This window comes from Oncorhynchus tshawytscha, linkage group LG09, assembly GCF_018296145.1.
Source record: "Oncorhynchus tshawytscha isolate Ot180627B linkage group LG09, Otsh_v2.0, whole genome shotgun sequence".
In the NCBI taxonomy this organism is placed as follows: domain Eukaryota; kingdom Metazoa; phylum Chordata; class Actinopteri; order Salmoniformes; family Salmonidae; genus Oncorhynchus; species Oncorhynchus tshawytscha.
The window spans coordinates 23,975,985-24,003,288 of NC_056437.1; the positions used below are offsets into that span (position 1 = coordinate 23,975,985).

General features: G+C 43.1%; 1 protein-coding gene and 1 long non-coding RNA gene across 5 annotated transcripts in view; one reads left to right on the plus strand and one right to left on the minus strand.

Annotated features, from left to right (window-relative positions):
• The window catches only part of LOC112257613 (roundabout homolog 2-like), a 150,705-nt gene extending 124,874 nt beyond the window's left edge, over positions 1-25,831 (plus strand). For 2 of the 4 annotated variants that reach the window (XM_042326691.1, XM_042326692.1), the window contains 18 exons: positions 195-276; positions 915-1,080; positions 1,456-1,622; positions 1,933-2,054; positions 4,985-5,216; positions 8,683-8,807; positions 9,036-9,207; positions 10,213-10,389; positions 11,244-11,270; positions 11,459-11,498; positions 14,711-14,838; positions 17,951-18,223; positions 19,490-19,646; positions 20,618-20,875; positions 22,015-22,211; positions 24,128-24,292; positions 24,911-25,171; positions 25,300-25,831. In XM_042326691.1, the coding sequence (XP_042182625.1) occupies positions 195-276; positions 915-1,080; positions 1,456-1,622; positions 1,933-2,054; positions 4,985-5,216; positions 8,683-8,807; positions 9,036-9,207; positions 10,213-10,389; positions 11,244-11,270; positions 11,459-11,498; positions 14,711-14,838; positions 17,951-18,223; positions 19,490-19,646; positions 20,618-20,875; positions 22,015-22,211; positions 24,128-24,292; positions 24,911-25,171; positions 25,300-25,301 (2,751 nt within the window). In that variant the 3' untranslated portion in view covers positions 25,302-25,831. The remainder of the gene's footprint in view (positions 1-194; positions 277-914; positions 1,081-1,455; positions 1,623-1,932; positions 2,055-4,984; positions 5,217-8,682; positions 8,808-9,035; positions 9,208-10,212; positions 10,390-11,243; positions 11,271-11,458; positions 11,499-14,710; positions 14,839-17,950; positions 18,224-19,489; positions 19,647-20,617; positions 20,876-22,014; positions 22,212-24,127; positions 24,293-24,910; positions 25,172-25,299) is intronic. The other 2 variants (XM_042326693.1, XM_042326694.1) reach the window with 1 other exon arrangement.
• Positions 8,869-20,710, minus strand: LOC121847151. The gene is made up of 2 exons (XR_006084052.1): positions 20,599-20,710; positions 8,869-10,348 (listed from the first exon to the last, which is right to left on the minus strand). It is a non-coding gene; the product is annotated as an uncharacterized LOC121847151 (long non-coding RNA).
• Positions 25,832-27,304: the final 1,473 nt, after the last annotated feature.

Sequence of the window (27,304 nt, forward strand, 5' to 3'; positions counted from 1 at the left end):
TGTTATTATTTGAGAATTTGATTGATTTGTTCATCAGCTGAATGTTTGGTTGGTCAGTTGTATGATCAGTTTTAGGGATGCATGTTTGGTTGTTTCTCTTTAAAGAAATAAATGGGAAGACAGTTGTTTTATTGTCAACTGTCAGGTCAGTGTATGTTCTGATGTGTTCTGATGTGTTCCTCTGTCCTCCTTAGCTATCTGACTCTGGGCTATACACCTGTGTGGCCACCAGCTCCAGTGGGGAGACCTCATGGAGTGCCTTCCTGGATGTCAGAGGTATAGTAACAATGTGTCCATTTTATTCTAGAACCGAAAAGGGTTATTCGACTGTCCCCGTAGGAGAACGCTTATAACCATTTTGGGTTCCAAAATAGTTCCTGATTGGCAGATGAGTGGCAACCCCGATTAGAAGCACCTGCTGCTAATCTGTTGTTTTTTACAAATGCTGTTTGGAATTAAAGAAAAATGTACCTACACACTGAAGAAGGCTCTAAAGCCAAAACGTCTGTGTACACTATCCCTGAGGCAGTAAAAAAAATGAAAAACATCGAACAATAAAGTAAGCTTTACAGTATGTAACACATTTTTGTGTGTGAACCCATTACACCTCTTTGATTGTCTGAATTCACAGGTTTTACGCACCAGCCAAGCTTTTGGGAGAGCCCTATAGTTCTCTTTTGATTAACCAAAAATAGTTCTACCTGGAACCAAAAAGGGTTCTACCTGAAACAAAAAAAGGGTTCTCCGACCTATGGGGACAGCCAAAGAACCCTTTTGGAACCATTTTTTCTAAGAGTGTACAGTACACACCATTGATTGAAGCCAATCAACCTGATGCTTTCGTTTCTCCTTCAATCTGCCTTGTCCATTTTGATTAATTTTGAAAGAACCTGTTCTCCTTTTCTCCATCTCAGAGTCCGGTGACCTCACAGACTCCATGTCCCATAATGCCAGTACCCTACCAGGGCCTCCCTCCAAGCCAGAGGTCACTGATGTCACCAAGAGCACAGTGTCGTTGTCTTGGGAACCTGGGACCGAGGAGGGCTCCCCAATCTCCTCCTATGTCATTGAGGCCTTTGGGTATGTCTGGGAACCTTGGCCCTAAGAGAAGCTGCAGTAAATTACCCCAAACTTTCAGAGCAATGACAGATGTATGCATGTATGTGGGCATAAGGTTCACTGGCATGTTCAGGGCAAGCACATACACCCTAGGGCTTTGGCTGAATAGTCTGCATACAAGAATCATGTACAGTCCAACAAGGTTGATCAGAGTTTTTTTTAAACGCTAAAAAGTGTTTAGGTTTCAGACTAGATTTGCAGATGTCTTGATGTTGCTAGTTAAATTAGCTAAGTGAAAAACAATAGGACTGCCATAGCTACAGTATGGAATGTTATTTCTGTAAAAGCTTTTCTTGGCTTCACTAAATATCTTCCTCCTGTTTTCTCTGTGAGCAGTCAGCTGGTCAGCAACAGCTGGCAGACTGTGGCTGACCACGGGAAGACCACACAGTTCACGGTCAAGGACCTGCGACCCAACACGGTCTACCTGTTCATCATCAGAGCGGTCAATGCCCAGGGTCTCGGAGACCCAAGCCCCATGTCTGAGCCTGTCCGCACCCAAGGTACTGTACAGAACTAACCACTGTGTCTCAGTGTGCCTCATGCCATTAGAACATTTTCATAAAGGTTTAATCGAAATTGGCATCATCCTCTTTCTTTCTTTCTTTCTTTCTTTCTTTCTTTCTCTCTCTCTCTCTCTCTCTCTCTCTCTCTCTCTCTCTCTCTCTCTCTCTCTCTCTCTCTCTCTCCCATGCATTCTCTCTTTCTCTGTCTGTCTGTCTCTCTCTCACTTTCCTCTCTCTCTCTCTCTCTCTCTCTCTCTCTCTCTCTCTCTCTCTCTCTCTCTCTCTTCTTTCTCGTTCTCTCTCTCAGACATCAGCCCTGCGGTGCAGGGTGTCGACCATCGGCGTGTCCAGAAGGAGCTGGGTGATGTGGTGGTCAGCATGCATAACCCTGTGGTCATCAGCTCCACCTCTGTCCAGGTCACATGGACTGTGAGTACTGCTGATAGGAATCAATACTGTCAATTGTTTTTAATGTTGCATATCGACAGAATTGCAGTTGACAGTTTGAGCATCTGTTGACCATCTGTAATGGGACTCAACAAAAACACTGTAATTTAAGATTTAGACTTGCAGAGGCCAATTATTAATTTATGTATAGATGTCACAATGAGGAACTAGTATGAGTAGGTTTGGTATGAACAAGGATGCTTTGTCTCAGTGGTGAGTTATTATTCTCACTGAATCAAACAGGCAGTATAGAACCTGAAGAGCTGAGTAGCGAGAGAGATGAGCCTTGTACAGCGTTAGGATCGTTCAGGAACAGAGCCAGTTCCAAGCCTTTGCTTATCTCCAAGCTTCATACACAGTTTGAGTTTAGTTTTTCACACATAAATGCTGTGTCACCCACTGTCTGTTCTCAGTTAGCACACACACATGCATAAACACACACGTGTGCTCACACACACACAGTGCGAGTGTCTGAGACGGGTGGACGTGGAGTCCAAGGACAGCTGGTGTTCCATCAATCTGTGATTGTTTGGGGTGACGCAGGAATTAAGACAAATGTTTCTCACTGAGACAAATAGATCACCATTAACGGCAACATGTTGTGTTCTCTCTTTTGGATGAGGTTTGCAGTCAGCTCTTTATCTGGAGGTTATTAATATTTCCCTTCTGCCTTCTGGAGAGCACTGCTTAATGACAGAGGCTCTTCCATTCCTCACACAAGTACACATACATCAGTGGCGGTCGGTGACATTTAGGATGAGGGTGGACAATTTTTTAAAATTTGATGAGCATTTTTTTCTATTACAGCATAACGGATGACTGTCATTCATGTTCTAATCAAATGGCCACCCGGACTATTTACATTGAACCCCCTCCCCTCTTTTGTTTTTACACTGCTGTTACTTGCTGTTTATTATCTATGCATAGTCACTTTGCAAATGACCTCGATTAACCTGTACACGGTTACCCCGTGTATATAGCCTTGTTATTGTCATGTACATTTATTGTGTTACTTTTTGATTTATGAAATTTTAATTTAGTTTATTTAGTAAATATTTTCTTAACTCTATTTCTTGAACTGCATTGTTGGTTAAGGTCTTGTAAGTAAGCATTTTACGGGAAGGTCTACACCTGTTGTATTTGGCACATGTGACAAATAACATTGGTATGATTAAACCCAGCTCAATGTAAAATCGATGTAAAAAGGCTACTTACTACAAGATATTCAAATTTTCCCTATACCTATCATTAGGTTGCTACAACCTAGCATATGATTTAAAGTTTACATCTTAAGTGCACAGGTAGAGAGAACACTTTTAGTAATCTAGGTGACAAACAGTGACACATTCAATACCGCCTTGCACACTCTAGCTGATGTAGGGTGTAATATTATCGGTGGAATGAATACACCCCTGATCATATGCAAAAACAGTTCACTTTCATAGCAGCCACATACAAACAGCATGATCGTTTAGCTTGTTGTAGAATTCCTTCTCGCATCTATGCGCTCTCCTCCTCTAACCTTGTCCCTTCGCATGTGGACTTCAGTGTACAACACGTCAGTTGTCTGTGACCAGGCAAAAAAAACTTTCTGGGGAACCCTTCATAACATAACCACTACATAACCACTACACACAGCCTACATAGTTGTCACCATTGTTTTGTTTAGCAGATGGTACTGTCACGACTTCCGCCAAAGTCGGCCCCTCTCCTTGTTCGGGCGGCGTTCGGCGGTCGACGTCACCGGCTTTCTAGCCATCGCCGCTCCATTTTTCATTTATCCATTTGTTTTGTCTTTTTCCCTGCACACCTGGTTTTTATTCCCCAATCACACAACATGTATTTATTCCTCTGTTCCCCCTCATGTCTTTGTGTGAGGTTGTTTTGTGTTACGTGTCTGTGTTGACAGGCTTTACTGGTATGCGTTTATTCCGTGTTTTATTTCATGAGGTATGTTATTGTGTTTATACAATATTACTGTGACTGTTTGCGCGTTTGCACTTTTGCATTGGCTGGAGGTTTCGACACAGTGGCATCCGTCTGTTGGTTTCTCCTGCCTAAATAAAGTGTTCGCCTGTTCACAACTCTGCTCTCCTGCACCTGACTCTACTCCCAGTACACACACCTATGACAGGTACACTAGTTAATAACATTACATGATAATATTTCTAGTATGTAATTACATTGTAACACAGGCCAGATTAAATCTCAGAATAAGCGTAGGTTATTGTCAAGCAAAACTCTTCTCCTAACATACCCTAGCATACCTGTCCTATAAGACAAGGGAAAACTAAACAGAATGGGCTTGTTTATGATATTTACTGCCGCTATGGCTGCATCTAGATAGATCAAGCAGTTCCACTACAGGTCAGGGAGGGGAGGGGAAAGAGAGAGTGTGGGGGCGGGCGATCATAAAGCTTTTAGATTCACCAATCACATCGTTAAATGAAATGCAAGCAGGCAACCGTAGAGGCAGAGCATCAGCAGCACGTTTCCATGATTTATCTGGACTGGACTGACGGTAAACAGCTGCTTTATTTGCCCTGTAAAAGCTTTTGCTTGCTTCTGCCCCTGTTAACAAGCCATTACTGTGAGTTATGTTACACACTCCATCCCCAGACCCCACCACTGCAGCTTTCCCCCGCCATAGTAACGCGATTTGTTTACAGAAAAGGATAACGTGTGGTTTTAATCCACTCTGTCAGGGTGTAAGAGCTTCGTAGCTCTCTGTTTTGCTGGTTTGGATGGATTGTGGTGTATTTAAATGGGCAGGAAGTAGTTACTATGAATCAAAGTTGATATGATTTAGCTAATGTTGAAGAATACATTTTCTTAAATTATTATTGAAAATTCCCTTAAAAAAATCTGCAATATATACGTCTGCCTCTTCTCCTGCCTTTTCTCTCCTTCAGGTTGAGAAACCTTCTCAGTTTATCCAGGGCTATCGTGTTCTGTACAGGCAGACGTCAGGCCTGCCCTCCCCGGGGGCCTGGCAGGTGCAGGACGTGAAGGTCTCCTCAGAGAGAGACGTGGCTCTGTCTGGCCTGAAGAAGGGTGTTGTCTACGAGATAAAAGTCCGTCCGTATTTCAACGAGTTCCAGGGAGCAGACAGTGAATCAATGACAGCACGCACCTTGGAGGAAGGTAAAGGACCTTTACCGACTCAATATGTGTAGTGACGCAACAGATATTGCCAACTGTGTAGGAGGTATTATTTTCACTGTCAGAAACTCCTGAAATTATTTGACATAAATGCTACTTGTTTGCTACATCAGGTAATGGCCACATACTGTACCTAGAAGCTGATACAGAATGTCATTACACACAAACACACTCTCTCTGCAAACAGACACACTCAAGAGAGAGGGGGGGGCTGTTTCCTGTGACACCAGCTCAACCCTTTTCCTGCTTCTCTCCCTGCACCTCTCCCTGTCCCTCTCTCTACTCTCCCTGGACACCTGCTGTCACCTGCCATGCCCCTGTTGCATACAGCATTCATGCTGTGACTTTATGATTTTACCTCCCTCCACCCCTTCTCTTTCTTTCTTTCTTTCTTTCTTTCTTTCTTTCTTTCTTTCTTTCTTTCTTTCTTTCTTTCTTTCTTTCTTTCTTTCTTTCTTTCTTTCTATCTTTCTTTCTTTCTTTTCTCTCTCTCTGTCTTGCCACCTCTCCCCCTTTTCCATCATATACATGCATACATGAAAAGTTACTAAAGTTAAATGAAACATTGATGTCAGTCAGGGATTTGAACAGAAGCTCAAGTTACACAGGTGTCTCAGGTTACGATTCAGCTCTCTGTGAACGGTTGATTAATTGGGTTGCTTTTTATTCCTTGTGTACATTAACATAATTAGGCCCACACAGTAGCTGTTCTCCACGTCCCCTGCTCTGGGAATGTTCAGTTTGTCCCTCGCTAGCCTTCATGTATCTACCTCAAATACCTCATTCCCCTCCCTGCACATTGATTTGTTACTGGTACTCCCTGTATATAGATCCATTCTTGTGTATTTTATTTTATTCATCTTGTGTTACTATTTTAAACTCCACATCATTTGGGAAGGGCTTGTAGGCAAGCATTTCACAGTTAAGTCTACACCAGCAGTATTCAGCGCATGTGAAAAATAAAACCCTAACCTTCACCCTAGCCTAGTTAACATTAGCCACCTAGCTAACGTTTGTGTTAGCCACCTAGCCACCTAACTAACGTTAGCTACAACAAACTGCAATTTGTAACATATCATACAAATTGTAACTCTTAATATATCATACAAAATGAACGATGACAAATTAATACATACCATACCAAACGTAATATATCATATGAGTGTCCCGGATTTTTGTTTACTATGTTATGTCTACCACTGAGTCCAGGTTGATCCAGTAGCTGATTCACATGGTTCTTTCACAGACTGTATAATGCCATTATAGAACTTGTGGCTTCTCAATTGAGTTTAGTCCTGAGTTTTCCCATCCAACCAATCGGATTTGAATGAGTTGTACCTCGGGCATACAGAGGTGGTAGTTCAAAGTATGAAGTTACTGTAGTGTTCTGAATGAATTAATAATAATGAACCTCCAACACTATAGAAACAATAGGCCCATGTGTTAAGCGATCCCATAGCCATGCTGTTAGCCTGCAGGTGTCTGCTAGCTGTTTGAATCCCCATACAGCTTTTGAAAGTGAAGGGTCTGAGTGGTCTGTCTGCCCACACAGGGGATAAAGAGTGTTTCTAGATCTCAAACGATTGGCCTTGGGGTTGCCATAGTGTCACTTAGCACATTACATGAAACACCTCGGGTCATATTTCTACCGGCGATACATCACAGAGCTAATGGACTTACTAGCATCTCCTTCATTACTGTACACCAGAATGGAGTGCTTTCATTTAGCTCAGATATGCACATCTTTAGCGTCCAAGTGCTAGTGTGTGACTGCGTGTGTTGGCCGTGATCCATTAATATGAAGGCCAATAGTATTGTGTAGCATTAGAGGTTCTAATTGGCTGTTCTATTAGATGGACTGTTATAGTTGATTCCCCTAAACCTATGAAGGCACCAAGAGACCTCTGCTACTTTGTTACTCTGTTGCAACTTTAAAAGAGAGGAAAAAGAATGAGAAATTAGAAAAAGCAAGATTGAAGTATACTGTATGGATGAAGTTTGGAGAGAGGAAGAAAAAGAGAGAGAGAGTCTGGAAGCATGAAGTGTAGAGAGTGGTGGCTCTCCCAAGCAGCAAAGCACAATGCTGCTGCTTTAACACATGTTGGCTTTAACAAATGTTATTAAAGCAGTGGCACTGGGCTTTAACAAATGTTATTAAAGCAGTGGCATTGGGCTTTAACAAATGTTATTAAAGCAGTGGCATTGGGCTTTAACAAATGTTATTAAAGCAGTGGCACTGGGCTTTAACAAATGTTATTAAAGCAGTGGCATTGGGCTTTAACAAATGTTATTAAAGCAGTGGCACTGGGCTTTAACAAATGTTATTAAAGCAGTGGCATTGGGCTTTAACAAATGTTATTAAAGCAGTGGCACTGGGCTTTAACAAATGTTATTAAAGCAGTGGCATTGGGCTTTAACAAATGTTATTAAAGCAGTGGCATTGGGCTTTAACAAATGTTATTAAAGCAGTGGCATTGGGCTTTAACAAATGTTATTAAAGCAGTGGCATTGGGCTTTAACAAATGTTATTAAAGCAGTGGCATTGGGCTTTAACAAATGTTATTAAAGCAGTGGCATTGGGCTTTAACAAATGTTATTAAAGCAGTGGCATTGGGCTTTAACAAATGTTATTAAAGCAGTGGCATTGGGCTTTAACAAATGTTATTAAAGCAGTGGCATTGGGCTTTAACAAATGTTATTAAAGCAGTGGCACTGGGCTTTAACAAATGTTATTAAAGCTGTGGCATTGGGCTTTAACAAATGTTATTAAAGCAGTGGCATTGGGCTTTAACAAATGTTATTAAAGCAGTGGCATTGGGCTTTAACAAATGTTATTAAAGCAGTGGCATTGGGCTTTAACAAATGTTATTAAAGCAGTGGCACTGGGCTTTAACAAATGTTATTAAAGCAGTGGCATTGGGCTTTAACAAATGTTATTAAAGCAGTGGCACTGGGCTTTAACAAATGTAATTAAAGCAGTGGCATTGGGCTTTAACAAATGTTATTAAAGCAGTGGCATTGGGCTTTAACAAATGTTATTAAAGCTGTGGCATTGGGCTTTAACAAATGTTATTAAAGCAGTGGCATTGGGCTTTAACAAATGTTATTAAAGCAGTGGCATTGGGCTTTAACAAATGTTATTAAAGCAGTGGCACTGGGCTTTAACAAATGTTATTAAAGCAGTGGCATTGGGCTTTAACAAATGTTATTAAAGCAGTGGCATTGGGCTTTAACAAATGTTATTAAAGCAGTGGCACTGGGCTTTGCTGCTGCTACAGAGAAAGCCTGCCTCACTGAACAATTTTCATATAAATCAAGGCAGTGCTCTCTGTTGTGCTCAGTTAAACCACAACGGCAGCCAGCAGCAGCAGTTTTCTGTTGGAATGAGAATATCGGTATGTGGTAATATTTATGTTGATGTGTTTTGTTGTGCCTTCTCCCCATGCAGCACCCAGCGCTCCTCCTCAGCAGGTGACAGTGCTGACAGTGGGGAACCATAACAGCACCTCCATCAGTGTGTCCTGGGACCCCCCTCCCACAGAACACCAGAACGGCATCATCCAGGAGTACAAGGTAGGGAGCAGCAATCTGTATAAGATACAGTTGTCTTATTGAGAATAAATGCTCTGGTATACAGGTTCACTGTATTTTTATTGTGTATAAATATTACAAGAAATGTCTACATTGCCCTATTGAGAAAGCTTGCTAGTAAGCATTTTATTACACTGTTTACCTGTGCCAATACGCTGTCTCTCACCACAAATTCCTGTCCCTGTCCCTGTGTGTGTGTGTGTGTGTTAGATCTGGTGCCTGGCAAACGAGACCCATTTCCATGTGAATAAGACGGTGGATGCGGCTATCCGTTCGGTGGTGGTGGGGGGTCTGCAGGCGGGGGTGCAGTACCGTGTGGAGGTGGCGGCAGGCACCAGCTCGGGGGTGGGAGTGAAGAGCGAGCCCCAGCCTATTATCATAGGTAACACATAAACACACAGGGCACAGGGTCTGAAGCAACCCACATAATAGCAGGGAACCCTAATCTGATTCACAGGCAGGCGGTCTGGAAGAATGATTGATCAATTTATCACACTTGGGAAAAAATAAATTCTGCATTGTCGGAGATCACATGTGTACGGTTTGAAACGAGGGGTTCAGTGACTTCTGTAAGGCTGGCTACATACATAGCGATCTATCAGGAAATCAATAGCGTTTAATTTAGTGTAGTGTCCAGTAACAGTGTGTCGAGAGCTGTTAGCCATAATAATAATCCTCGATATCTGTGTGGCTGTCGCTAAAAATGGTAGACAGTGTTATTGGGGTGGGTTTATCATCCAATCACATCTTATCAAACTGCTGAGGGATGCGCTGAGTATATAGGCCTAAAATCAGTAGCAGAACCAGGCCAGATGCTCTTCATCCGTGACTTTTGACTGATGTGTGGGGGAAATATCCTCAACGGCCAGAGACAGGCAAACAGAGGCCTGTGGACTGAGGCTTAATGACTGGGGCTGGGGCTCCTGCTCAAGCTGGAGACTGTGAATCTAATTTCACAGCACAGTAGCTGCAGCAGAAAATCAAACTCTGTCTGAGCTGCTCTGTCAATCTCCCGTCTCGGAGCTCAAATTGATGAGAGCACTGCTGAGTTGATGAACACTCTGCCTACATATTGCAGTTTTTTTATGGTTTCGATGGTGTGTTTTTTTATTTGATATTATTTATCTATAGTGTTTCATGGTGTTGTATTGTTTTAAACCTAGAAAATAACTGTAACGTGATTGTACCTTTCGTACAGAGTTTATTGTTTTTAGATTATATAGTAGATTTTGTTATTACCTATTGATAAACATTGATTTTAAACCATTTTGAAAGATGTTAGCTGTTGACTGGTTTAGGTCTAGTGGACAACATAGCACTATCCATCCACCAGATGCCATGCTGTCAATCCGATGGGTGTCCCCTGTCCCCTCCTGTCTGTCCCCAGGTGCAGAGCTGCGTGATGTGATGACGGGGGCGGAGGGCAACAACAGCATCTCAGACGTGGTGAAGCAGCCAGCCTTCATCGCTGGGCTGGGAGGGGCCTGCTGGATCGTCCTCATGGGCTTCAGCGCCTGGCTGTACTGTAGGAGGAAGAAGAGGAAGGGCCTCAGCAACTATGCAGGTCAGAACCACTATATACTGTTATAGACACAGGCCTGAGTAATATCAACAGAGATCAGACACACTATGCAAACACATTACAGTGTAGACTAGCTTTCCCAACTGCCTTTAGAGGACGTGTCTAGCGTGGATAAGTGGAATCCCAGAGGTGAGAGACAGAGCTGTTTTGGCTCGATGGTATATCATTTAATGCAGAACAAAGGTAGAGATGTTCAGCTCAGACGGAAATAAGTCCTATTTGCTTTAATCCATTGTGCACCTATATGCATCGGCTATAAACACAATCCCATCAACACTGCACCTTAAAACTCAAATACACTCAATTCAAATAAGTAATTCACATTCCCTTTCATTATGGAACCGTGACCCATGTTCACACATTAGCCGTAAATGCATTTTCCAGATTTAGGTATGCGTATTTTTTGATTGGCCTTCTGGGGGATGGGTGGGTAGCATGTAGCTGTGGACTATTCTCATTATAATGTGTATTGCTATCACCATGCTTCAGTGGCTGGTGTGGAAACCATGTTGATTATCTAATTCAATAGTGATTTACTTTATTCACCATCGCTGTTCATCTCAGAGCAAATGTATCTCCAATATCCAGTTAAATGTTTCTGTCTCCTTTCTCCTGCCTGCTTTGTATTTCTCATCCAGCCAACCTCCATACTCTAGTTATTCTTTGTCACATTTTTCCTGATCAAAATGTGACTACCATCGTCGAAAGGATGGTGTTTGCATATTTTTTTACGTCTGTGGTTGTGTTCATGTTTGTTTATGCTGATGTTACATCGACGGTGTCGAGTGTCGACAGGCTTTTAACACACACACACTCTCTGTCTTTTTGTTTTGCAGTTCAGTCCTTCACCTTTACCCGTGCAGGTATTGACCATTCGTCCTGTCTTGTCACCTAACTTTGGATATTGGCCTAGAATATATTTTGAGAATATATATGAGAAAAATATATAACAGCTTGAAACATATTCAATCTTAACAAAGGACTCTTCTGATTAAAATGATTCCCCCTCTCTCTCTCTACTTCCTGCCATCTCTCTCTGGTTGGACCACAGTGACATTCCAACGAGACAGAGGCCTGATTGGAAATGGAAGGTGAGGACCACACCTCTAAAACCTTTACATAATACAATCAAAATCCTTATTAAGTCACTCAACCCTCCCAACACTCAAACACATTGTCATTCCATGGGCTTTACAGTAACAAATAAACATTAGAAGTGATGGTACATCCCTTGTGGAACGACATAGATGTTGGTGTGATGATGGTACTTCATCAACCTTCATGGAGGGCACAAAGTCATTGGAAAATGAATGAACTTCTTATATGTTCCAACGCTCCTCCGCTTATTCATCCTGGTGCAACACGTGCGTTGATGTATCGATTGTGTGAGTCATCAATCACTCCCGTGAAATGATCAAAAACGATTAATGCATGCAGAGCAGGTTTTTTTTATTGGCTCGTTCATCCTGTGCAGAGGTGCCGGTGGCGGCGTTTCCATGGGGGTGATGAATTTGCCAGTCGACAGACAGGCTACCGCGAGGCTCACGGCACGCCTTCAGAATGCAAGCATATGTAACGATGTACAGTGATAATGACCCAGGAGAGAGGGGCCGGAGAGGAGACTCCACAGTCCCACTGAACCCCAGGCAGGCCTGCAGGCAGACAGATCAAATCAAAGTTTATTGGCCGCATCCACAGTTTTGCAGATGTTATCGCAGGTGCAGTGAAATTAATATTAATGCTTACAGACACTGGCAGTATAAGAATGCAGATCACCCCTGTCTTCTACAGCTAGTCTAGTGTGGTGTGTCTTACAGAGCAGAGAGATACCTAGCTCTGAATATCATTGGCTGAATAGCATTGGGCACTGATTCAGTGAGAATATGAAGAGAGCTCCCCCAGCAGCTATGGATCAGGGTTGTCCTCTCCCTCTCTGTTGTCTTGTGTTTTTTCTATTTCCTCTCTTTCTCTCTACTTTGTCACACCTGAGCAGGCAGATGCAGTCCTGAGCTGAAACAAATATAGCAAAAAAATACACTAAAAATAAACTGTGTTGTGTTGCCTGTGTCCACAAGTGTGTGTTTGCGAGAGTAATCATACCCCTTGACTTTTTCCACATTTTGTTAGCTTACATACAGGCTTATTTTAAAATGTATAAACAAATATGTTCCTCATCAATCTACACACAATACCCCATAATGACAAAGCAAAATCAAGTTAATTAAAAAAAATATATACATTATGAAAATAAAAAAACTGAAATATCACATTTACATAATTCTTCAGACCCTTTACTTGGTTGAAGCACCTTTGGTAGCGATTACAGCCTTGAGTGTTCTTGGGTATGACGCTACAAGCTTGGCATACCTGTATTTGGGGAGTTTCTCCCATTATTCTCTATAGATCCTCTCAAGCTCTGTCAGGTTGAATGGGGAGCCTTGCTGCACAGCTATTTTCAGGTCTCTCCAGAGATGTTCGATCGGGTTCAAGTCCGGGCTCTGGCTGGGCCACTGAAGGACATTCAGAGACTTGTCCCGATCGATCTGGTGAAGGGTACCAACACATCTCTGCAGCACTGAAGGTCCCCAAAAACACAGTGGCCTCCATCAATGGTACCCTTCCCCAGATCTGTGCCTCGACACAATCCTGTCTCAGAGCTCTACGGACAAGTCCTTTGACCTCATTGCTTGGTTTTTGCTCTGACATGCACTGTCAACTGGGACCTTATATAGACAGGTGTGTACCTTTCCAAATCATGTCCAATCAATTGAATTTACCACAGGTGGACTCCAATAAAGTTGTAGAACCATCTCAAGGATGATCAATGGAAACAGGTTGCACCTGAGCTCAATTTCGAGTCTCATTGCAAAGGGTCTGAATACTTATGTAAATAAGTTATTTCTGTTAAAAAATAATAATAAATGTACAAACAATTCGAAAAACCTGTTTTCAGTTTGTCATTATGGGGTATTGTGTTTAGATTGCTGAGGATTTTTATTTATTGAATCAATTTTAGAAAAAAACTGTAACATAACAAAGTATGGAAAAAGTCAAGTGGTCTGAATACTTTCCGAATTCACTGTATTCGTCTATGTGTGTGCGTGTGTGCACGCACGTGTGTGTGTGTATTATTCAATGTGTGTGTCTGTGTAAATTTGTGTGAACACGCCTGTGTGATTTTTATGGAAATTACTCCTATACTTGTTTAAACACCTTTAAAGCCATCACAAGTCAGATGTGTACAATTCCCTGAGCGCTTGGCAGGCTTGGCTCACAGGGAAATGCATTTGTGGACTACTGCATTAATTAACCAAATGCAAACAAAGGCATGTGAGGCATGTGACTGAAGCCTCTCTTTAAACCAACAGCTAGATAAGGTAATAGGGTAAAAGCACGGATATAAAATTGTGAAAAATACAGTATATGATCTTAATTTGATCACTCTGTTGTTGCTGAGAATTTTCTTGAGCCGCAGGAAATGCAGATGAGCTTCGCGAGTTACATAAATTCACTGAAAACCCACACAAACACATTATATTAACAGTATTCCACTTTTCATGTAGCCTCATTTTGACCAGCTAACCACCGACCATGGCATCCTAACCTAACTAATCAAGCGACACTAAAGGTTAAAATCCTGTTGCTGCAGGATTATTTTGCTGTGACAATACAGGTCAAATTAAGATCCTACATCTGTTCCTTATTCAACTCTTACTAACAAAATACAAATATTTCTGTATTTATTTCAGACAATGGAGTGAAATTGCCAATTTCCTGTGCAATATGGGAGGGGTGGTTTCACCAAACCATCCTATGACTGTTGCCGTGTGTGTTGCTATGGAGACACTACCCAACTTCCCCGGGCTGGCAGACTAACCGCCAGAAGGCCCTCCATGATTCTACATTTAAAATGGAAATTTCTGTAGTGCTGGGCTCTAAAACTGATTTAATGTCTGTGCATTTAGTCCTGGTCCGTTTCTCCAGGGGGTGTTAGGGGCGCTAAAGCCCAGCACTGATTTGTGGACTTGTCAGTTTTTTATGTCTCTCTGTTTGCTTGTTTATTGTTGCCTCTGCTCCAGGCTGCTCCAGAGGAGCAGATATGCTGAATGAGGTTCCACAACAATGTGTTGTTGAAGTAGTCGGTATAACAACATGTTAGAAAATGAATAATATTGCTGGGATTCAGACAGCACCAGAGGTTTGTCTAATAACAATCTCAATTCCCTCCTCTCTTTCCCATTCTCTCTATGTATCCCTTCTTTCTCCCTCCCTCCCTCTCCTCTCTATATCTTTCTAAAAACAGTCATCCTGGTCTGCTGAAAGCCGGTGACCCAGGATTCCCCTGGATGGCTGACTCCTGGCCCTCCACCAGCCTGCCAGCAAATGGGGGCTTAGAAGGTACCAAGGAACGAGGACACTTTGGCAGAGGAGGTAAGAACACAGAGGTATCACCACTGGTCAAACAAAACCAAACCCAGGGAACTAGAGAATGGAGGTTGAGAGAGGGCTGACCCAGACCCTCCCAGCTGACCACGGTGTCACTCTATGCCATGGCCACACCATAGCCCCACAGTGAGGCCAGAGGTCAGAGGTCATGTGCCCAGAGTGAGAGGATGTTAATATATGAGCGGCATGCATTATTCAGTGTGGAGGGTATACTTCAGCAGGCACACTGACAGGCTGTCACACACACTTCGGACTTTCAGTCTCTCTGGATCATGCTAAGTATCTCATCACTATTGGCTTTAAAAAACTGGGGAAAAAATAACTTTGATGAGAGTGTGTATGTGTTTCTTCTGTCTGTGCATGATTGGTTCAATACACTTTCATACTGGCTATAGTAATAATAATAATAGTAATAATTAAACCTGCAAGCAGCATCGCCAGGGTTCAAGCTAGGTCAATCAATCAAATGTATTTATGAAGCCCTTTTTACCTCAGCAGATGTCACAAAGTGCTTAAACAGAAACCCAGCTTAGAACCCAAAGAGTAAGCAATGCAGATATAGAAGCAAGGTGGCTAGGTAAAACTCCCTAGAAAAGCAGGAACCTATGAAGAAACCTAGAGAGGTGCCAGGCTCTGAGGGGTGGCCAGTCCTCTTCTGGCTGTGACCGGTGGAGATTATAAGAGTACATTTCCATTAAGGCCATATTGTTCTTCAAGTTGTTCAAATGTTCATAGATGACCAACAGGGTCAAATAATAATAACAGTAGTTATAGAGGGTGCAACAGGTCAGCACCTCAGGAGTAAATGTCAGTTGGCTTTTCATAGTCGAGAATTCAGATTTCAAGACAGCAGGTGCGGTAGAGCGAGAGACAGAGAGCGAGAGGGACATACTGTTATTCATTGTTGATAAATGTTGAAGTGAGTTGAGAAGTTGTTATAAGAGGGCAAAAGTGTTAGTAGTACCTGAAGAGGTGCATCGGGTGTATAAATAGTGTTTCACAATGAAACGTTTTACACACATACATAAATCCACAGTCAAACACACACACACACACGCACATACTCACACACTGGCCCCATAGCGACACCATAGGGGCAAATTGGACACATCACCCTAGGATGATGAGCTACTTATCCTTACTCATCCTTACCATGCTTGCCAAATATCAGAACTCAAATATCAGAACTCAAAATCAAACTGTTCATGCAGTATGCTTCGATATATAGTGCCTTCAGAAAGTATTCATACCCCCTGACTTATTCCACATTTTGTTGTGTTACAGCCTGAATTCAAAATGGCTTAAATATGCTTTTTTTTCTCACCCATCTACACACAAACCCCATAATGACAAAGGGAAAACATGTTTTTACATTTTTTTGGCAAATTTCTTGAAAATGAAATACAAAAATTGAATTTACATAAGTATTCACACCCCTTTGCTATGACACTCCAAATTTAGTTCAGGTGCATCCAATTCCTTTGATCATTATTGAGATGTCACTACAACTTGATTGGAGTCCACCAGTGGCCAATTCAATTGTTTGGTCATGATTTAGACAGAAACAGACCTGTCTACAGTATATACGTTCCCACAGTTTACAGTGCACGTCAGAGCAGAAACTATACCATGAAGTCTTAGGAAATGTCAATTGATCTGTAGAATTGTGATGAGGCATATATCTGGGGTATAAGAAGGGTATAAAACAATTTCTAGAGGTTAATTTCGAGTCTCATAGCATGTGGTGTGAATACTTATGTAAATAAGGTATCTCTTTTTAAAAGTTTTGATACATTTACAAAAATGTTTAAAAACCTGTTTTCACTTTGTCATTATGGGGTATTGTGTGTAGATTGACAAGGGAAATGTTTTATTTAATCCACTTTAGAATAAGGCTGTAACATAACAAAATGTGGAAAAAGTCAAGGGCTATGAATACTTTCTGAAGGCACTGTATTTTGGACTATTTTTAATGATGTTGACTACTTTAAAGTAGTATGGTATATAGCATGTATGGATGCATATCTTCAAACGCAATATTTTCCAGGACCCTAGCTGAAACAATATGGCCGCTATGAGCCAATGAGCTTGCCTGAATGGTTTTTCCTGTCCAACAGCATCACCATGCGGACAAACTGAACCATACTTTACAGGTTAGCTATGCGCATATCCTTGAGCATATGTGCAAAATTTCATCACTCTGAGTTAAAAAGATTAAGATATATAAACATGTTCCTGTTATAGCTGGTAGGTACTCTAGTGGTTAGAACGTTGGGCCAGTAACTGAAAGTTTGCTAGATCAAATCCCCAAGCTGACAAGTTAAAAATCTGTCGTTCTGCCCCTGAACAAGGCAGTTAACCCACTGTTCCCCGGTAGGCCGTCATTGTAAATATAGAATTTGTTCTTAACTGACTTGCCTAGTTAAATAAAAATAGCTCCACTGTGTTGTTCTTCAGAGTGTTTGGAACATGTGTACCAAGTATTATTACAATAGGAATATCATGTGACTGATTTATGTGCCAGACCACGAACAATTAAATGCTTATTGGTCAGTAACGGCCATGTTATTTTAAGTAATTTTCTGGAAAAAATTGCATTGTTAGAACTTTATCCATAAGCAGAATAATAATAACCCACAGCAGCAAATTCAATAGGTTTTCACCAGCTTCGTTAGCTTGAACTCCTAATAATAGATGTGGGCTTGTGGTGATGAGTGTTTATGTCTGTGTACTTGTGTGTGTGGCTGATGCTATGTGTGTATTGGTGCCATTTTCCTGTAGCTCATTTAACTCCCACCAGGCTGATGAGAGGCCTGGGGCTCCTGTGGGTAAAGCTGAAGGTCAGCCTTGTGTGACAGGCCCTTTCCCTGTGTCACAGCGTAGGGCCCCTACAAGGCATTGCATGACAACATGATAATTATTCTGCTAGCTAATCACTTGGATTCATCTCAGTTCATTTGATATCAGTTTAACTAATCCAGAGAGCCTAACACTGGAGCAGCAGGGAGTGATAATGTGTTACACACTGACCTTAAAGATTGGTAACTTTATCTCTCCATGAATCTCTGTCTGTTCCCTGCTGTCTCGCTCATCTCAGGCGTGCTGCCCTCTGGAGCGGGTGAAAAGACAGGTACCATGCTGTCTGATGGTGCCATATACAGCAGTATAGACTTCACAGGCAAGGCAGGCTACAGCAGCCCAGCACGGGGCAGCCAGGCCACCCCCTATGCCACAACTCAGATCCTGCATTCCAACAGCTTCCATGAGCTGGCTGTGGACAGACCAGACCCTCGCTGGAAGGCTTCCCTTCGAGCCCAGCAGGAAATAGCCAACCTGGGCTACTCAATGACCGATGGACGCCCCTGCAACGGTACGCAACAGCAACACTGGGGAAACACAGGGAGGGGATGGGCAGGGTAGGGCTGTGTGGTTTTGAATGTGTGCCTACGTGTGTGCCCCGAAGGAGCGTGCTCTAAAGCATAGCAACAGATCTCCCGAAATTGTAGCATCGGCTGGATGGTCAGTCACAGAGTGAAGCTTAGCATTTATTAGATGCCTTTTTGGAATAACAATAGGAGTAGAGAAAGAGAGATAAAGAAAGAACAGAGTCAATAGAAACAATAGAAGAAGAGATTATTTTCAGTAGATTGATTGGAAAAGAGCAGCATGTTTAGTTGACATTTTAGCAGACGGTCTTATCCAGAGCGACTTACAGTACAGGAACAATTAGGGTTAAGTGCCTTGCTCAAGGGCACATTGACAGATTTTAGCCACTAGGCTACCTGCCACCTTGGGGAGGGAGGGAGGGGGGGGAGGGGGGAGGGAGGGGGGGACTGTGTAAAAACATATTAAAGAGAGGGAGAGAGGGAGCGAGAGGGGGGCAGCAGAGAGAGGGGAATGTTATATTTACATTTTCATTGAAAATGGACCCTGAGGATATTGTTGTTAATCGCTCCTCTCTCCTCATGTCGATTTTTACTCCTCAGCCTCAGGAATTTTTCTACCCTAGAAATGTCAGAGAATTAAGGCACATTTCTTTGGATTAATTTGATTAGCAGAGGCAGGGATTCCTTTGTGTTTTGACCCGTGGATATACAATTAGCTTGGCTGTGCGGAGTGGAGGCGTATTGTTGAGAAGGTCTCAGGCTCTCTGTCTGTTGGTCGGACGTCCATTCTCTTATGTGCTCTGGGCTGTATGCTCAGCTGAATGCTGGTTACCTGAGAGAGATAAGGAACTGAGAGGAAGAGGAAAAGAGAGAACAGACGAAGGGAGGAAGCCAGCCTGTAGCCCCGGGCCCCAGGTCTCTACGCCTCTTTAAGAAATGTCAACATAGAGGAAAAGTCTTAGTGCTCCGTCAGCACACTGAGAGGAGAGAAATAATGAGAGCCAGGTGGGGGAGAAAGAGAGGGAGAAAGCCCAGGTGATGATAAAATAGCTTTCCAAGCAGCAGTGTGTGTGTATGTGTGTGTGTTTGAACCCAATGGGGAATAGTATCAGCTCATTAAAACCCACAGCTTGAGGGCTATAGGGATATCGCCGTATTGTGAGGCAGAGACCAGGCTGATACGATAAACTATCAATCTCTGACTTCCCTTCCCTCTCTTCTCTGTATTTTTCTCTCTCTTTCCTCCTCAGGTGGAAAGGGCGGCAAGAAAAAGAAGTCAAAGGGTGGGACAAAGACCTCCAAATCCAATGGGTCCTGTTGGGTCAACATGCCCCTGCCTCCCCCACCCATGCACCCTCTGCCAGGCACCGAGGTGGACCACTACCCCCCAGAGAACCATGGAGGAGGGTAAGATAATATTCTCTCTGTCTGGACACACGTCTATACATATACCTATACACATCATATCATGATGCTACACAGGAAGTGAAATAATGACAAGGAACACATGCAGCCTCTCTTGTCTATAAGGGATCTGAGGTATGTCTGTGAACCACTGAGAGGAAAGCAAACCCTCTCCTAATTGGCTGTAACCAGCGTGGCTCTCTCTCTCCATGAACCTACCTATATCTCTAGCTGTGTGTGTGTGTTTGTGTGTGTGTGTGTGTGTGTGTGTGTGTGTGTGTGTGTGTGTGTGTGTGTGTGTGTGTGTGTGTGTGTGTGTGTGTGTGTGTGTGTGTGTGTGTGTGTGTGTGTGTGTGTGTGTGTTTGTGTGTGTGTGTGTGTGTGTGTGCATGCGTGCTTGTGTACACTCAAGGAGAGCGCTAAGCACAGACGAGCAGGAGGTTGCTACATGGAGTAGTAAGCTCCCTCTGCCGGTGCCTGTACTAGTCATACTGAGGAAACCTTCATTACTCTGCTTGGTTATTACAAGAAAAATACACTGTTTTTGTCACAGGCATTTTTTGGAAGGATGGCAGTGAGAAAACATTGGGGTGTGAACACATCTCTTGCAGCCCGTTTCATGCAGCTTTGGCTGGTTAAACCACCACTTATGACAAAACAGCATGTGGTTAGATCTTGTAATTTGATCTCCCCATCCCATCCCTGCCAGTGGATTTGTAATTACAAACAGCAGCAAATGTGTGTAATTCCCTCTCTCCCTCTGCTGAGAGATAGAACATCAGATAACAATGTTTTTAATGGTCTGGCAAAATACAAACCAGTAGAAAAACAATTGTATTTGTCTGTGAGCTAAGCGTACAACACTGAGAGCACTAGCAGTAACACAATTCTAAACACCTTAAACACACACATCCACAGAGAAGTGCAGGATACGGTTTCAGTTCAAATTACTCACATTGTAGTTCATGTTGCAGGTATGACAGCGACAGCTGGGCCCCGCCCCTTCCCGTTCAGACGTACCTCCACCAGGGATTGGACGACGATATGGAGGAGGAGCGAGTGCCCACCCCGCCCCTCAGGGGAGTGGCTTCCTCCCCGGCAGCAGCTCCCTACAGCCAACCGTCATCCTCCTCCCTTAGCTCCACCCACCACGAGGAGATGCAGTCCATGCTGCAGGCCCACCTGGATGAGCTGACCAGAGCCTACCAGTACCAAGTGGCCAAACAGACGTGGTGAGCAGGAGAGAATTTACTGTGGATCTGTCAATGTCTTTATTTAAAAAAATTATTATACCTCTTTACTTTCTACCTAGTCTCTTCTCGAGTCTTAGTCTGGTGAGAGAGACTGCTTTCCATGTAGTCTCTTCTCGAGTCTTAGTCTGGTGAGAGAGACTACTTTCCATGTAGTCTCTTCTCAAATCTGAGTTTGGCGAGAGAGACTACTTTCTTTCTAGTCTCTTCTCAAGTCTGAGTCTGGTGAGAGAGACTACTTTCTATGTATCCGTATATCATGATATGATACAACAATTGTGCTTGCTACATGTTTTCAGTGTATTATGTATCCACTTTCCACTATGAAATGAAACTAAGTACTGTACTTTGTGTTCTTTTGAATTGCCCCAGGTACTTGTTAGACTAAATTGCCTATGATATTTCAATCATGAGACATTTACCCTGCAATTTCTGCTTTGTGCTGTGGATGAATGAGATGTCATTCTCTCCAATTGATCTGGATGCTTTTGTATATCAATAGCCAGTTTTTTTGAGTGTTTCATATCAGTGTGGTATTTAGGTATGTCATCCTATCCCCTGGTTTCATGTTTCCTGCAAAATATAAAAACAGCCCTTCATTGATTACACCTCATTGGGAAACTTGTCATGTCAGTAGGAAAACGTGTTGAGGTGGTAATGATGGGGTTTGGCCTAGCGCGCTGCTTTGACAACAGGAACAAGAGCTGCTAATTACATGGGTGTCTCATCCATAGTAGGGCTAGGCGTGGGGCGAGGCGTGGGGCGAGGCTTCAGAGGGGACAGCTGTGGGGGAGATAACAGACATGTTACTGACAGCCCTGCCTAGCCTGCCATTCTTCTCCCTTCACCCAGACAATTACCAGTTCATTGTGTTAGTGCGAGCACGAGCACCGCAGAACTAGCCAAAGCAATCGCTGCGCGCTGCACATGGAAAATAATTAATTCAATCTCCCACACAGGCACTCACTCACACATGCTGAACGGGGCTCTAGTACTGCACTCTGGTATTTGGTTGTTCGTGGATTTGTGTTTTGGCCTTTACTTCCTGTTTGTTAGTGTCTTTCTCTACCGCTCTGTGTCCAGCCTCAGCGCCATAACATGTTCCCTCATGTTCTATACAGGCATATGAAGGGCAGCCAACACCCGCCCATGGCCCCTGTCCCTCCAATGGGGTACGTGTCCAGCACGCTTGGGTCCAACCTGGGAAACAACATCCCATGTGAGGAAGAGGAGGAGGATAAAGCCTACGGAGTGTCACATCAGCTCTGTGGCTTTGACTACACGGCCAGATGCAGCATGGACAACCATGAGGGCTCAGGTGAGACACACACACACACACATCAAATCAAATCAAATCAAATGTATTTATATAGCCCTTCGTACATCAGCTGATATCTCAAAGTGCTGTACAGAAACCCAGCCTAAAACCCCAAACAGCAAGCAAAGCAGGTGTAGAAGCACGGTGGCTAGGAAAAACTCCCTAGAAAGGCCGAAACCTAGGAAGAAACCTAGAGAGGAACCAGGCTATGTGGGGTGGCCAGTCCTCTTCTGGCTGTGCCGGGTGGAGATTATAACAGAACATGGCCAAGATGTTCAAATGTTCATAAATGACCAGCATGGTCGTATAATAATAAGGCAGAACAGTTGAAACTGGAGCAGCAGCACGGTCAGATGGACTGGGGACAGCAAGGAGTCATCATGTCAGGTAATCCTGGGGCATGGTCCTAGGGCTCAGGTCCTCTGAGAGAGAGAAGGAGAGAATTAGAGAACGCACACTTAGATTCACACAGGACACCGAATAGGACAGGAGAAGTACTCCAGATATAACAAACTGACCCTAGCCCCCCGACACATAAACTACTGCAGCATAAATACTGGAGGCTGAGACAGGAGGGGTCAGGAGACACTGTGGACCCATCCGAGGACACCCCCGGACAGGGCCAAACAGGAACGATATAACCCCCACCCACTTTGCCAAAGCACAGCCCCCACACCACATACATACACTCAGATCATGCCCCTCATTTCTTCACAGTGCAGACAGGTGCACACGTCTTTACATCGAGCAGGATGACAAAGGATTTGAGAGCAGTGAGAAAAATTGGCAATAGCAATATGGTTTTATTCAGTCACCACTTACGGAGACTAAATGCCTTGCTCATTATGCAGTTTCGACTGACAGTTTTTTTATTTCCAATTTTCTCAACCGTATCGTGTCATACTCAGAACCAATTGTCTGATTTTTTCATATTGTGATATTCAGACTCATTAATTTGAACAAGGAATTGAATGAAAGGGAAAGATGTATTGTAATCTGGTGTGGACACATGAGTGAAATCCATCTCCATTAAATAAAGAAACGTCAAACTGGCTAGTTATTTGATTTCAGATGGAAGCAATCATTTCTCCACAATATCTAATTTACGTTTTTTTTTCAATCACTGGATGCCATTTCAAGTTTATGACCATATTGTCAAAACACTTAGTCTTTTAGCCTCTCTAAAGCGAATGACTCAGAAGAGTGTCTAACATCAAAAGCTATGAGGAGAGTGAGAGCACAAGGTGAGGGGACATATCCAGAGGTCAAAAGTGTGATGTGTTTTTGTAGAGCACTAGTCTGAGTTGTGGGAGAGAGTGAGACCATGGTTCAGTCCTAGTCAGGGAGATCATGGATCGTATGGCGTGCTGGCTGAGACACGGGAAACTGTGCTAATATACTGTGGTGTGTCTGTGATAAAGTAGGTGGTGTGCAGTAATCTGCTGTGTTGCCTTTACGGGGAGAATGCTATGCTAGATCAGCTTATCTCTACAATGGTCTCTCCATTGTCTCCTCTTCCGCAAAGACCAGGCCAACACACACACACACACAGAAAGTCCAATGCACTTAGGATGGGAGCCATGAATTATAACCACATTGTATCCTTTACCTTGAATTGTCAAGATGTAAATGTTTACCCATAGTACCCACACAAACAGTCTTATCTAGGAAGGTTTCTTGCACTGATTTGTACCCCCTCTATCTTCCTCTCCTCAGTTAATTTGATTTACAACATGTCTTTTTTCATACTCGAGTTCATTCTAGTACTACACTGAATCCTATCTAGCATATAGTTTAGCAGTGCAAAAGCTATGATAATCAGTAATTTCTTGCTAATCTAAACTGATTAGCTATGTTGTGCGTCTCCCTAATTCTCTGTCCCTGTGTCCCTGTCCTTTCTCCATTGCCCCCTGTAGTTAAAGGTTACTCCCAGCGGGGTCGACCAGTCAGCTCAGGCTCCACAGAGAGCAGTGCTCTGGGTACACAGAGCCTCGGTCACCAGAGGTCCACACACACTGGACGCAAACCCCAGGCAGAAACTGTTGGGACACTGCCCCGCCAGAGAGACTCCCCCACAGATGGTAAGACATGGGGTGAGGGGGCAGAGAGGACAGCCAGAGAGAGAGATGGGGAAGGTGGATTGTATCTCTCTTTGTTGAATGTGGCTTATAACAAACTACATTGAGTGTACAAAACATTAAGAAAACCTTCCTAATATTGAGTTGTACAACCTCATTTTGCTTTCAGAACAGACTTAATTTGTCAGGGCATGGACACTACAAGGTGTCGAAAGCGTTCAACAAGGATGCTGGCCCATGTTGACTCCAATGCTTCCCACAGTTAGTGTCAAGTTGACTGGATGTTCTTGGGGTGGTGGAACATTCTTGATACACACGGGAAACTGTTGAGCATGGCACACATACACAATCCTTGTCTCAATTGTCACAAGGTTTAAAAATCCTTCTTTAACCTGTCTCCTCCCCTTCATCTACACTGATTGAAGTGGATTTAATAAGTGACATCAATAAGGGTTCAGGGCTCTCACCTGGTCAGTCTATGTTATAGAATGTTTTGTCCACTCAGTGTATATAGCCATGCTGATCTCTGTGACATGTTCAACCAATTACAAAGGCCACTGTGTATAACCCATCTTGGGAGCAGTATTAACCAGTGCCTTATGTCCTCCTCTCCCTCCTCAGTGGCCTCTCCTACCCCTGAGCCTGTCCACAGTGTGGGGGCAAGGCTGCACGGGTCATGGGCGTCTGGTGGCTCGGACCCCCCAGAGGAGTGTATGGTCTCAACGCTGGAGCGGCAGCATATGGCCTCCTGGAGCGGCAGATCCTCTAACATGGCCACTCTGGGCAGGACACGCCACAGGGCTGCGGCTGGCGCGGGCACAGACCACCCACACAACATCCACCCGTCTCCCAACAGCACCGAGCATAGCTATGGAGAACGATGTACGTATTCAGGCTCTCCGTAGTCACACAATGGTATTGTTTCTGGTTGGTGTGAAGCAATTTATTGTTGGTTATATGTGATGTACTGTATTCACACCTTTGTCTGTCTGTGTGTCTTCATCTCTCAGAGTCTTTGTGAGTCGGTGCTGCCTGTGCTGCCTGTCCCAGGACACCTTGTCTATAAGTGCAATGAGATTTCCCCTCTGCGAATGCTACAGGATGGAATATAAAGAGAAGGCTGGAAGATGAAAGAGAGAGAAAGAGGGAGCCAGAGAGAAACGCAGAGCTGTAAATGTGATGTACAGACACACAGACACACATCTCAGTGTTCTTTTTACAGTGTTACTTTCATCCCTCCTTCCAAAAGAATATACTGTATATCACATGCCCCTCCTATTTCATGTCACATGATGTACAGTAACTCACTCCACATTAATGAAAAATACAAATCTCTGCAGTTAAACTATTGACTCATGAAAGTGTAAGGACTTGCATTTCCTGTAAATGGGTTTTGTATTTTCAGTTTTTTTTCTTTTTTTCTTTGCTATGCAAGCCAAATTCTGACATTGAAGTTGTCTCGTTTACTTGTCATTTTACATTGTGAGTTGATGGACTGTGGTGCCACATTTGTTTTTCATAAATGCTCGAAATATTGCTTAATTTTGATGAAACTACTGTTTTGTTGTTTGCACAGAGCATTTTGTGATGATAAGCACAAAGTCATCAGCTGAGGCTCAGAGAAGAATAATGAAGAGGAGTGTCTATAATATACCTTACATTTAAGAAATATAATATTTGACACAGTAAATGCTTTTCAGAGACAGATGTATTGAGAGATATAAGAAACACAAAGAAATTCAGAAATTAAAAAGACGCCCACATAGAAAATGTTATGATGTTTTGTTTTTCAATCTGCAGTGGTCCGTGGGGATGATGTGACAGATGTGCAATGTTGCCCATACACTACATGCCCATTACAGTGAGACAGCAGTACTTGGAACCCTCCAAATAATGACAGTTCAGAATAATCAATAAAGTTAAACCATCTATGTGTAACATTTCAAATGGAACTGTTAATGCAGAGGCAGAGGACAATAGCTAGTTGTTGATAGGGAGGTGTTGGGCCCATAGAGCACCACTCAGGTGTGGTTAGGTGTGGACAGCTGTGTGCACAGATGGACTCTGTCAGTGTTACCCATGGGGACAGAGTGATAACACAGTGAGACAGGTCTTAAGATGAAGAGATGTTGGCCTTTAGAAATCTAGCTAATCCCGAACTGGGTTTCCAGAGCTCTGAGTGACTAGCAAGCATGATTAACAACAATATGCAATTAGATTATAATAATAGACCCATCATAGATGTGATGGCCGCCTGTTTTAATCCTAGTGGTGCGGTATAATGTGGCCCCTTTATCACCCTGGTAACAGACTGGTAACAGATGAACGCTCATCAGGACACGTATGGTTACCTAGGCAGAGTGAGCCCCTTGCCAAGTGAGGAAATCCTTAACACTGTAACCAGTCACGGAGGGCAGCTGGTTGCTAGTTCTTGCCTACGAGATTCATAATGCAGTGTTTTGATTCCCTTCTTTGTATGGTTCTTTTCTGGTTGTCCTTTGTATTGGCTCCACCTGTAAAAACTCTGTACCTGCCAGAGTCCGGTCTGCCCTCAGGAATACACGTACAGTGTGGCCAGTCCTACGATACAAATAAAATGTGTATGTGGAATCAACCATGAGTCTCTGTGCTATGCATGTGAGTTGATGGTCCAAGATATTCTTCTCATATGATAATTGTTCATGCTGATTTTCTTAATACTGATTTTCCCATTAGGACATTATGTGCATACACTTATAAGCTCCACATTAGCATAATGCACACACTTTTAACAGGATGAGAGATTAGTTACATATGAATAAGAACAATACTCGGTCTCCATCTCTCAAGCGTCTCTGTGTTAAATCGGTCTTAGTCAGAGCTAAGGGGAAAATAAAATAATTATTACTCCATTTTTATGCATCCATCCCTTCACTCTCTTTTTTTCCACACCAGAACACATTTACTCACTGGAGGAAATGTCAGAGTTATCCATTTACCAAGAAAATATTGAACACAACTCTAGCATCGGCGATT